General features: G+C 47.8%; 2 protein-coding genes across 6 annotated transcripts in view; one reads left to right on the forward strand and one right to left on the reverse strand.

Annotated features, from left to right (window-relative positions):
* Window positions 1-716: 716 nt before the first annotated feature.
* ZCCHC3 (zinc finger CCHC-type containing 3) lies at window positions 717-2,545 on the reverse strand. Its single transcript, XM_003411481.3, has one exon. It carries the CDS (start codon window positions 2,414-2,416, stop codon window positions 1,211-1,213), a length of 1,206 nt encoding a protein of 401 aa, XP_003411529.2. The 5' UTR covers window positions 2,417-2,545; the 3' UTR covers window positions 717-1,210.
* Window positions 2,546-2,756: 211 nt separating this feature from the next.
* The window catches only part of C24H20orf96 (chromosome 24 C20orf96 homolog), a 33,732-nt gene continuing 24,130 nt past the window's right edge, over window positions 2,757-12,358 (forward strand). The window contains exons 1-5 of one of the 5 annotated variants that reach the window (XM_064275921.1): window positions 2,757-4,967; window positions 5,199-5,297; window positions 6,881-10,184; window positions 11,523-11,740; window positions 12,001-12,049. In XM_064275921.1, coding sequence (XP_064131991.1) covers window positions 11,721-11,740; window positions 12,001-12,049 — 69 coding nt within the window. In that variant the 5' untranslated portion in view covers window positions 2,757-4,967; window positions 5,199-5,297; window positions 6,881-10,184; window positions 11,523-11,720. Of the gene's footprint in view, window positions 10,185-11,522; window positions 11,741-12,000; window positions 12,050-12,358 lie in introns of all 5 variants that reach the window. The other 4 variants (XM_064275920.1, XM_064275922.1, XM_064275923.1 and 1 more) reach the window with 4 other exon arrangements.

Here is a 12,358-nt window from a genome sequence, read left to right on the forward strand (position 1 = left end):
AGATGAGCTCCAGCTAAGCTAGCTTCTCGGGGGTTCTTGGCTATGAGGCTAAGGTGCAAACGTAAACCTTTGGTAGGCTTCCTTCCTCAGGAGCACCCATTTCTCACTGCTGACACTGGATGGGAAGGATGGGTAAGGTTCTCACAAAAGACCTGGCAAACTTTGTTCCAGTTGTGGTACCCTATGGAACGAGTACACCCTGGAGTACGTTCCTTGACCCTTTCCCTATCTCCTGTGTTTTCGGAAGTTCCTGCTAACCCCCAGGTGGTTTCTAGGCATTCTTCTGGGCTCACCATTCTGAAGAGACATTCTGGGCCCTCAAGTGACATGGAAAAACATGTTGTGAAGTGTGAGAGGTAGTGGGATGAGCACCGGGCTTGGGGTCAGGGAACTCTACTCTAGGCTCAGCTCTGGAACCAGACAGCAATGTGATTTTGACCCAGTCACTTAACCTCTCTGGGCCTCTGTTTCACCTGCTGGAAAACCAAGGGTCTAAACCAACTCTCAGATTCTTACCAGCATGAAAATTCTAAATTCCATGATTCTGATGATTCTATAAAAAACGGCTTCCGACCTTCTGAAAGAGCTGTCATTAAGTCCATGCATTTTTTGCCCTAAGAGAGGCCCTTTCCCACCATTCAGAGCTTACGGAATCAGATTTACATACACTTCGAACAACACTGGTTTCACAAATTCTCAGACCACGTAGATTAGAAGCAGCAAATTAAAACGGGAGGGGAAGAGCTGCAAAAGGTAGACATCCTGATAGAAGCCACAGCCGACATTGTTTCAATTCAGCGACACTGATGGAGTGCCTACCACGTACTGGGCCCCGTACCTAGTGCTGGGGCATGAAGATGAGCAAGGCAGCCCAAAGGGTGACAATCCAGGAAGAAGACAAGGTATGGGGTGGGAGATTGAAGTTAAAAAAAAAAAAAACCAAATATAAAAACAAAACCAAAATTAAAAAAAGAAAAAAGACGACATATCTGCACATTACAGTTCTCGGCAGTCATTACTCAGGATCACCAATTCAGAAAAGGCTGAAATGGAGTAAACTCGGCTTAAGAAGGCAAAGAGATGTCTCTTGCAGGTTTAAAAAGATGTCCTTCAAAAATGACAAAAAAAAATGGTTTAAAAAAAAGTTTTGGCACTTAGAGGGGTAAGCTGGCTGTGTGTACACTCCGGCAGCTGGCAGGCTGGCGGGTCTTCAGTGCCCGGCCACGCCGGTGAGCTGAGCTGCCACGGAGTTGTGAACTGCTTTGGGGCACTGGGCAAAAGCGTGTCCTCGCTTGCCACAGAGGTTACACACGATGCCCTTCCGGCAGTAAGGGCTCAGGTGCCCCTCCTCCCCGCACCTGAAGCACCTGTCCTGCGTGCAAGTGCCACTCATGTGGGTCCGGGAACCACACTTAAAGCACGTCTTGGGCTGCCCCTTGTACCAGCTGTATCCCCTCTCGGCCCCCAGGAAGAAGGCCCCCGGCAGGTGCCTGATCCCGCCCTCCCCCTGGCGCAGCTCGATCTCGCATTTGTACTCCCCGGTCCAGATCCCAAACCTGTCGGTCACTTTCACGGGCACGGCCAGAACATCGCAGTGGCGCTTGAGCCAGGTCACGATGTCCTCCACGTCCACCGTCTCATTCCGGAAGAGGATGAAGAGCGTCTTCAAGCTGGACTTGCTCCGCCCCAGCACCACGAAGTTCTCCCAGCAGTCCTCCTGCTCGCGCTTCTCCTCGTAGACGCGTAGGAACAGTGCCAGCTTCTCCGCCGAGCGGAAGCTCACGTCGAACTCGCGGCTGCCCGGGATCTGGATGACCGCGTAGATGTCGCTCGGGTCCATGCCGATGGAACGCAGAATGAGCGCACCCACCACGAAGTCCCGGGTCGGGCAGGAGCCCTCGTCACCCTGGAAACAGATACGCACGAGGAAGCGACCCTTGCCTGGGCCTGCCGCGGGGCCCGCCGCGGCCGCCTGCTCGTCCTGGTGGGGCCGCTCGGCCGCGTCCTCGGCCGTGCCGGGTCTGGCCGGGGCCGCCATGGCTGCCGTCTCGCTCTTCTTCCTCCGGCTCGCCTCGGCTGTACCTTTCTTCTTGCGGGGGTCCGCCGCTTCGCCGGCGGGGTCCTTCCGGCGGCCCTTCAGGTCCCCGCGGCCAGCTGGGGGGAAGTCACCGAAGCCCGGGGCAGCCAAGCCGGCCGGGGCGCCGAGCGCGCCGTCGCCGCTTTCTTCGTCCCGCCGCGGTGGCCGCGACTCGCGGAACTCGCCCTTCTTCTCGGCCAGGTTCTTCACCACCTGGGCCCAGCCTAGCTTCTCGCGGCCGCCCTCGGGCTCCTCGCCCCGGGCAGCCGGCCGGGCCGGGGGCAGGAGCTGCGGCCGCCCCCGCTTCCTCTCCTCCTCCGTGCCGCCGCCGGTGGCCATTTTACCTCCTTCCCAGCATCCTCCACTCGCTCCCGCAGCCTAAGAGCGCCCATCGCGCGCGCCCGCCCGCCCGGGGCTGTAGGGGGGTTTGTTTTTTTTTGAAATTCGACCCTTCTCTCCCCCGCCCCTCCAAAGGTATTTACATGAGGCGCATATTGGCCAGAGCCCGCCCTGAGCCCCCTCGGCAAGGCTGAGCCACGTTTCCTCCAGCGCTCGCTCCAACCCCACCTCCTCTGCACGGAAGCGGGATGGGGAGCTTGGAGGCGCGTCCCTTTCCCCTGCGCGGATTTGGCAGCCTCCGGCCTCGCGCTCGAGGATTTGTTATTTCGCAAGCAGCCCTGGATGAGTTCATTCAAGCAGCATTGTTAACGGCCCGCAGCCCAAAGGCGGGACAGAGTCGAAGGAGATCTCGCCCATTTTGTTGCTTTTTTCTTTTGTGTTCAAACAAAACTTGTCTTCCTCCCTGAAAGAATGCCACAGTGCATTATTTTTTTCCAGAGTTAAGCATTTTCCAACATACAGAAAAGTTGAGAGAGTTTTACAGGGAACCCTTTACCCTTAACTTTTCATTATTTTAACTTTTTATTATCAAACGTTTACTATGTCTTATCACATATCTACCTATATTGCTATTCATTCATTAGTCTTTATTTTTTGGTATATTTCCAAGTAAGTCTTAGAGAACGTTTTATTTTTAAAAATTTCCGTCGTACTAATGATGGCAACTGTAATGTATTGAGCAGTTAAGTGTTTGGTGTTGTGCTGAGCACATTGCAGACTTTTATTAAACTGAATCTTCCGTAATTACACCCATTTTACAGCTAAGAAGCAGGGGCTTGGAGAGGCGTTAAATCACTTGCCCCGAGATGGAGCAGTAGTTACTAGGAGGCCCCACGTATAGGTGACTCCATCAGACGCTCCAGGAAACTTGGTTAACATGCAGATTCTCCGGTTAAATTCAGCTTTTTTTTCTCCCTTTGGAGACATTGATAAAAGTTGGGTGGCTGAGGGGATGGGTTTAACATCACCTGTAAGTTTTGCTTTCCTTCCCCGTATCTATGTGCATTTCAGGGTCTTTCAGTCACCTTTCCATCTTAAGTGAAACAAGGGTGAGTTCTGCAGTTAGGGTGACCCATGTTTGAATCTGGCTGCTTCACACCTCAGCCTTGTCATACTGGGCCATGATTTCGGCTCTCATAGCCTCAGTTTGCTCAGCCATAATAAAGGATACTAACGTCTACTGGAAACCCTGGTGGTGTAGTGGTTAAGTGGTACAGCTGCTAACCAAAGGGTTGGCAGTTTGAATCCGCCAGGTGCTCCTTGGAAACTGGGGGGCACTTCTACTCTGTCCTACAGGGTTGCTATGAGTTGGAATCCACCCCACGGCACTGGGTTTGGTTATTTTTGGTTAATGTTTACTGGGAGCCCTGGTGCTGTCCTGATTAAGGGCTTGGCTGCTAACCAAAAGGTTGGCAGTTCAAATCCACCGTCTGCTCCTTGGAAACCCTATGGGGTAGTTCTACTCTGTCTTACAGAGTCGCCGTGAGTCAGAACCCACTGAGGACACTTAACAACAGTATCTACTATGAGTGGGAATCGACTTGGGGCAACCGGCTTTTTTTTTTTTAAACGAAGACTGGAGTCTTAGGGGCACAGTGTTTAAGCTTCCGGCTGCTAACCAGAAGGTCAGCAGTTAGAATCTACTGGATGCTCCTTTAGAACCCTATGGGACAGTTCTACCCTGTCTTACAGGATCGCTTTGAGTCTGAATCTACTCCGTGGCAATGAGTTTGATCTTGACTTCTGTCAGAACGATGGAACCCAGGTGGGGCGGTTAAGAGCTATGGCTGCTAACTGAAAAGTTGGCAGTTTGAATTCATCAGCCACGCTTTGGAAATCCTATGGAAAATTCTACTCTGTCCCAGTCCCATAGGGTCGCTGAATTGGAATTGACTCGACAGCAACGTTTTTTTTTTTTTTTTTTCCCATAGGAGGACTACTGTGAGGGTTCAGAGAGATAACCTGTGCTAAAAAGCTGGGTCCAGAGTAGGGTCCCAGAAAGGTTGTCTTCCTTTCCAACAGTGTTGGATTCTTTCCTATTTCTGTCCCATATCTTCAAGTTCTATTTCGCGTTTTACAGTTCTTGTGGACCCCTGGTGGCGCAGCAGTTTAGTGATCGCTGCTAACCAAAAGGTCAGCAGTTGAACGCATCAGCCCACTCAGTGGGAGAAAGGTGTGGTGGTCTGCTGCTTCCCTTCACTTACAACCTTAGAAACCCTGTGGTGCGGTTCTGTTCTGGCCTGTTGTGCTGCTATGAGTCGGAATCAACTTGAAGGCAGTGGGTTTGGGTTTTTTTGTTGTTTTGGTTTGGAGTCCTTGTGAGTTCCTGGGTCATGATCTTTCCACTGATTCTGATTCCAGGTATGAGTCTCAGGGAGGCCAACATACTTGATTTTTGTCCCGTTTGTCCTTTTAATTCCCTCACTTCAAAACCTCGTCTTCAAGGACGTGGAGTTCATTCTGTGGTGTCTGGCTGGAGCAGTAATTTTCTGTAAGTTTTCTGTTTTGCTAAGCTGTCCATTTTCTGGTCCTTTGGCTAGAGAGAGCAGCCTTTATGTGTCTCTTTTTGTTTGTGTCTCTTTGGTGTTTTGGGGTTGCTGGTTTCATAAAATGCACATCTGGACTATAGAAGGCAAAATGATAACACAGGGTATTTAGCACCAAGTTGTTCCTTGGGTCCTGAGGACCATAGCTTGTTTGCCTTCTTCTCTTCATCTTTCAGAGTCTAGTTTCCTCAAAGAAATGAGGCACAAAGCAGCCCATTGGCCAGAATGAGTCACATGGTCTCACCTAACTGCAAGGGGCTGGGAGCTGTGAGGCAGTAAGTACATGGATACTCAACAAACAACAAACCTCTCTATTTCATAGTGGATTCTAGGACATTTTCTTCTTCTGACCTAGAAAGGGTTGAGGAGATGGCAAATGAGGTGGGAAATGAGGGTGGCATTTCAAATACCCGTCTTTCCACACAAGTTATTTCATCAACAAATATTTTTGAACATGTGAATGCTCAAAAGCAATGAAGGTCATTTCTAACACATTATGTTCAGAAACCTAGTTCTTGATTTCCCCACTCTTCTAATCCTATTCCTCCCTAGTTTTCTCCATCATTCTCCTGTTGTTCAGGCCAAAAGCTAGATATTTATCTCCTCTCTTTATCTCAAACCTCACATTTGCTTCTTTGGCACACCCTGATCACTATTCTTCCAAAACAAACCCCAAATCTGACCATTCTCGCCTCTGTCCAAGCCACTATCCCACAAATTGTTTAGAATAGTGCTTAGTTCAGGCATTGTATTTAAATAATGACAGATAAATGTGTGTAGGCTGGGCCTGACCAACAAGTTTGCTATTTGGCTTACCTACCATTATCCCACTTTATATATGAGGTAACTGAGGCTCACAGAGGTGAAGGGACCAGTTGCAGAAGCAACACTGGGCCATGTCTTACTCTTCACAGATGCCTGCTGTGAAGAGTACACAGTTGTCCAGTGCTCTGTAAGCACTTAGTAAATAGTAGCTGATTTTTGAATTGTTAGGAAATTTGCTGTTAGTTGGAATTATGTTGAGCTATAACAGAAAATTTCAGAATAATGGGGACTTACATAAGAATAAGGAACCTTGGTGGTATAGTAGTTCAGTGCTTGGCTGCTAACCGAAAGGTCAGCGATTTGAATCCACCAGTAGCTCCACAAGTGAAGGTGGCAGTCTGCTTCCATGAAGATTTACAGCCTTGGAAAACCTATGGAGCAGTTCTACTCTGTCTATAGGTTCTCTATGAGTTGGAATTGACTGGATGGCAATGGGTTTGGTTTGTTTTTAATACAAGAATAAAGTTTATTTCTTTCTTTCATAAAATATGTCTGGAGGTAGGATCCCAGAGCTGGTATCGTGGCTTCATGATGTCAGGGATCGGTGTTCTTTGTATCTTCCTGTTTGGCCATATACATTGTCAATAATACCTTATAATCCAAAATGGCTGCTGAGTATCAGCCATCACATACCACTCCAGCAGCTAGAATAAGGGCATACTTCTTTAAGGACACTTTCAGATACTGTGCTACTTACATCCTACTGCCTAGAACTTAATTACATGGCAAAGCAAGCCTAGCTGCATGGAAGGCTGGGGAATATAGTCTGTCCTGTGGCCCATGTGTGCAGATAACATTGGGGGTTCTATCAGAGAAGGAGAGAATGGGTACTTGGATCAATGGACACACTATTCTCTCTGTAAAATATTTGGACACCGGTGGCCACTATGTGCAAACGCTCGTGTTTAGAAGTTTGCTGTTGCGCTTACTATAGCTATGTAACAAACTGCCCAGTTTTAGTTTCCTGGGGCTGCCATAACAAAGTACCATACACTAGGTGGCTTAAAACAACAGGATTTTTTTCCTCTCACAGTTGTGGCAGCTAGAAGTGTGAAATCAAATTGTCAGCAGGGCTGGCTCTTCTGGAGGCTCTGAGGGAACATCTGTCTCATGCCTCTCTCCTGGCTTCTAGTGGTTGCTGACAGTCCTTGGCATTCCTTGGCTTGTAGAGGCATCACTCCAACTCCGCCTTTGTCATCACATAAGGTTTTTTCCTGTGTCTCTGTCTCTGTGTGTCTGTATCCAAATTTCTGTCTTCTTAAAAGGGCATCAGTTATTGGATTTAGGGCCTACCCGAATTCAGTATGACTTCATCTTAACTTGACTACATCTGAAAAGACCCTATTTCCAAAAAAGGTCACATTCACAGTAACAGGGGTGTGATGAAAGGAGTTCCTTTAGTAGGTTTTTGCCTTGGTTCTTTGGAAAGACAGCTTGGGAGATTTCCCCACTAAGCCCTGAGGAGTTACCTTTGCCCTAGTTTTCTACCCCAGGGGGTTCGTTACTTCTGTCCAAGTTGATGGAGATTTCCTGGGTAAACAGTAAACAACTTGATGGTTTGATATTTTTGTCTGACCCTGTGTTGTAGCCTGCCCTGTGACTGGTCTATTTTATGCACTTTGCAGGGATTGGTCAATATACTATAGACACTTTCAGTGCAGTGAATTACTTAATATGACCCTTCTAGCCATAGTCTTTGTAATGCCCACCAAATGACTGGGTGGGGCTATGCAAATGAGGTGCTTTTGGCCCACCAAGGAGATTGTATAGCTTGCTAATAATGTAAATAAGGTGCATGGCACCCTTGTGGGGTGGGGCCATGCAAATAAGGTATATGGAGCCCCAATGTGTGGATGAGTCATTTTTGCCATTCCACTAGGCTTAAGATGAGCCACCCCTGAGGCCAGAAGAAAGGATCTCACCACCACCAAGAAAGAAGAGCTGAGAGCAGGGTGTGTCTTTTGGATCCCGGGTCCCTGTGCTGAGAACCTCCTCGATGTAGGAGACAGAGAGAAACCGGTAACATCAAAGACTGTGACAGATAGTGAGAAGCAGCAGCAGAGAAACGGTGGCAGCAGAGGCAGCAAGCAGAACCAGGAGACCAGAAGGAGATGGCTTGGTGGGCTTCCTGCCTCACAGAGTGAGAAAGCTGAGTGCCTTCAGGCAAGAGGCTTTCTGTTGGAGTGGGATGCCTCCAGGTGGTACTTGGCAGCAGAGGTAGGGCCATGAACCCACTCAATGACAGAGCTGAGCGCCTCCAGGCCCAGACTTACTGGCAGAATGGAGTGCCTCCAGGCACTTATCGGCAGAGCTAAAAGGGCTTTGTAACACTTGCCCAAGCAGGGCAGAGGCCAAGGGGCCAGAGAGAGGCATGCCTGTGGGCACAGCTGAGAAGAGGCTGTCCTGATGGAAGAACTGTATCCTGAGCGTTTCTGAACCTGAATCGTAACCTGTTACTTCCCTAGTAAACTCATAATTGTGAATATTGTCTGTGAGCTCTGTGTGGCCATTGCAACAAATTGTCAAACCCAGCAGAGACGTAGAGAGTGCCAAGGGGAGGACAGCTGGCGTCATGGATTGAATTGTGTCCCCCCCAAAATATGTGTCAACTTGGTTAGGCCATGATTCCCAGTATTGTGTGGTTGTCCTCCATTTTGTGATTGATATGATCTTCCTATATGTTGTAAATTCTGATCTCTGCCTGTGCTTAATGAGGCAAGATTGGATTGTGTTGAAGAGGATTACGGTGGGATATAACACCTTTGCTCAGGCCACATCCCTGATCCAATGTAAAGGGCGTTTCCCTGGGGTGTGGCCTACACCACCTTTTTTTATTACAAAAGATAAAAGGAAAAGGAAGCAAGCAGAGAGTTGTGGGACCTCATACCACCAAGAAAGCAGAGCCTGGAGCAGAGTGAGTCTTTTGGACCTAAGGTTCCTGTGCAGAGAAGCTCCTAGTCCAGGGGAAAATTGATGACAAGGACCTTCCTCCCAAGCCACCAGAGAAAGCCTTGCCCTGGAGATGATGCCCTGAGTTTGGACTTCTAGTCTACTAGACTGTGAAAGAATAAACTTCTATTTGTTAAAGCCATCCACTTGTGGTATTTCTGTTACAGCAGTGCTAGATAATTAAGACAGCAGGTGTCAGAATTGGTTCAAAGGTTGGAGAGTGGAAGTACGTGTGACCTCCACCTCATGGGAAGCAGCTTTAGGCTGATCCAGGTTCTTATCCCTGAGAAATCTAGACAAGCTCTGGTACTCCTAGATTACAGTGGGCTAGGACTTGAAAATATCTTTTCGGGAGACACATCAGTCCAGTATACACCCCTACGTTAGTGCTATAAAACAACAGCTATTATGTTTATGGATTCTCTGCGTTAGGAATTTAGAAGGGGCACAACAAAGATGGCCTCTATTCTGCAATGTCTGGGATCCAAAGGCTGGGTGTGAATTAATGGCTGGGGGTTGGAGTCATCTGAAGGCCCATTCACTCCCATGTCTGGCAGTTCATGCTGACTCTTAGTTGGAACACCTACACGCTGGGTGTCCATGTGAGCTTCCTCACAGCATGGCTAGGTTCTACCAGTGAGTATCCTGAGAGAACCAAGAGGAAGCTGTATCACCTTTTATGATCTAGCATCAGAAGTCACATAGCATCACTTCCACCATACTCAGGCCCACTCAGATTTAAGAGGGGGGAACATAGCTCCCATCTCTCAATGGGAAGTGTCAAAGTGACATTGTGAGAAGAACATGTGGGATGGGAGATCTTATTGTATCTATCTTCGGGAAAATACAGTCTGCCACAGCTGCTCTCTAATATGTCCTTCACTTCTGTTCCCACAAGCTGAGCTACATATTTACCAAGAGTCAATTGTATTTGCTCTTAGATCTACTTCTGTTAATTGCATTTATCATTGAACTTACATCATTTAATTAGATGTTTTTAAATAGAAAATATTTGTGAATAATACAGTGTCTAGCAAAGGAGAGATACCTGAAATTAAAAAAAATATATATTTGTTATAAATAAAAGTATCATGTGCTTATTTAAAATTTGAATAATACAGAAGTATATAAATTAAAAAGTAAAATTGATGAGTCCTTTCCCCTTCTTGCCACAAACTGCAATCTCTTTACCAAAGAAAAGCTGACCCAGAAGGAGAAGGAGGCCCTTGACCATTGGTGTCTGGCCTGGATCAACATCATCCTAACCCACGGGAATGAGAAACTGGTAGAGTCTGTGAAGCAACATCATTTGAAGTCCAGTTTTACATCGACAAGACCAAACTCCTTGACATCTTTTATGAGACCCATCACAGCACTGGACATGGCAGGTACATATGTACGGAGGGAGGTGGAAGCTGGCACTGTAGTCCAGGTGCAAGAGGAAGGTGTGTGCACGTGTGTGGTGGTGGTAAGTGATCTGATTCAGCATATATTTTGAAGTTATTGCTGGAGAATCTGCTGATGGATTGGATGAGGGATGTGAGAAAAAGAGATGAGTCAAGGATGACTCCAAAAAGAAAGTTGCCATTTTGAGTTGGGGAAAAACAGGGGAGATGGGTTTCAGAGGAAAGATTGCACATCAGAATTGCCTGTTAGGCATCCAAGAGGAGATGTCAAATAGGCAGTTGGAGGTACATGGCTGGAGAAGTGAAGTTGTGAGGTATCCGGGTACAGATGGCATCCAAAGTCATGAGGCTGACGAAACTGGAAGGGATATGAGTGTCGACAAACGGCAGGAGAGTGAATAGAGTAAAGGAAGGAACCGAGCCTTAGGGTGCCCCGATAATGAAGGGAGAAAAGGAGGAACCAGCAAAGGAGACTGAAAAGCAGATAGGAAAGAAACTAAGAGAGTTGTTTTCTGCAAGCCAAGTTAGAAAAGTGTTTCAAGAAAGGGGTGATCTGCTGGGTCATATGCTACTTGGCGAGGACTGAGAAGTGACCATGGCATTAGCAACATGGAAGTCACTGGTGATGTCGGTAAAGGCAGTTTCAGTGGAGAGGTGGGGTGTGAAAGCCTGACTGAAGTAGGGGAAATGGACCAGGAAACAGAGAGTAGACACACTTTTCCAGGAATTTTGAAGTAAAGTGAAGCTTCTTGAAAATGGGAGGGTAGCTGGAAAGGAGTGGCACTTTTTTTTAATAGAAGAAATAAAAACATGGTTGTGTATCAGTGGGAATGATAAAGAAGAGGGAAAAATGATATAGTAGAGGAAGTGGAGGTAGAGTGAGGGTAAACACAACTGTTTACCCTTATGCGAGTTGCTTTACTTCTTTGAAATTCAATTTATTTATCAGTGAAAAAAATAATGCTTACCTCACCTGGGGCAATGCCTTTGAGAAGATGAGAGAGGACAGGATTTTGCGCACAACTGTAGGAATTGGCTTTGGATAGGTAGTTTATGCATAGTCACGGGAAGAAAGCAGGTACGGTGAGCAAATGAGGTGATGTGAACTTGTTAGTTTATTGATCCCTATGATTTTCTCAGTGAAATCAGAAGCAAAGTCGTTAGTCAAGAGTGACGATGGACAAGGAAGTCATGGAGGCTTGATGAAAGTGGGAAAATATGGTATAATCCTTTAGGATTATAGGTGAGACAAACTGAGGGGTAATTGAGGCCAAATTGAGAATAATGAGGCAAGAGTTACATTTTGCCTTGCGGGATTAGTCCCTCCAGGCGCTCTGTAGTCCGCGTCCCGTTTCCTTGGAGACTGAGACGCGAGAGAATGCGTCTGGTTTTGCTGGGAAGTTCAAGTGACCTGGGTAACCGCGCGATCCACACAGAGACAAGGAGGCTGGAGAAGCCGAACAGGCATCCCAGAAGATCAGGGCCCCAAGGACTACAACTCTTCTTCCATTTTCCCCAATGGCGCGCGTCTTTGCAGAGTGGGTAAAAACAGGCGTGGGTAGTGGAGTACGAACGCGTGACCTCACTCCTACTAACCTTGCCCTCGCCCCCCCCGCGCGTCTCCTGACTCAGCACCCTTCCCCGCCCACATCTGCTCCCTTCCCAACCTCTTTCCACTGGGTCCCTGGTTAAACTACAATTTTGGGTTCGAGACCCCATGCCTGTTTCAAGTTTGCTGCTTGCAGCCCCCTAAACTGAGTATGATGTTTAAGTTCTTTCCCACCCCAACTCCTTCCAGACCCGACCGCTCTGGGATTCGCTCCACAATCCACAAGTACCAGGCGCTGGTGAGTCCGGGAGGGCTGGGGAGGAGTGGGGGCTCGCTGACCCTGGGTCTGCAGTTCCCTTCTGTTTACCTCCTACGGGCGTGACAGTCCTGGGCGATAGAGTTAGGACACCTGAATTCCAGTCCCAGCTGTGTCACAGTATTTGCTGTGGGACCTTCCATTGAACATTTGTTTTCTCTTCTCAAGTCCTTAGCAGAATCTAAGGGCATATTATAACCCGTTGAAGTCATAGTGACCTCATGTGACAGAGTAGAACTGTCCCATAGGGTTTTCTTGGCTGTAATCTTTAACGAACAGGAGCCCTGGTGG

The sequence above is a fragment of the Loxodonta africana genome, chromosome 24 (assembly GCF_030014295.1).
Source record: "Loxodonta africana isolate mLoxAfr1 chromosome 24, mLoxAfr1.hap2, whole genome shotgun sequence".
NCBI lineage: Eukaryota > Metazoa > Chordata > Mammalia > Proboscidea > Elephantidae > Loxodonta > Loxodonta africana.

What these genes read in the sequence shown, in the direction of transcription:
- ZCCHC3 (XM_003411481.3), bottom strand. Translation starts at nt 2,416, where the DNA reads ATGGCCACCGGCGGCGGCACGGAGGAGGAGAGGAAGCGGGGGCGGCCG.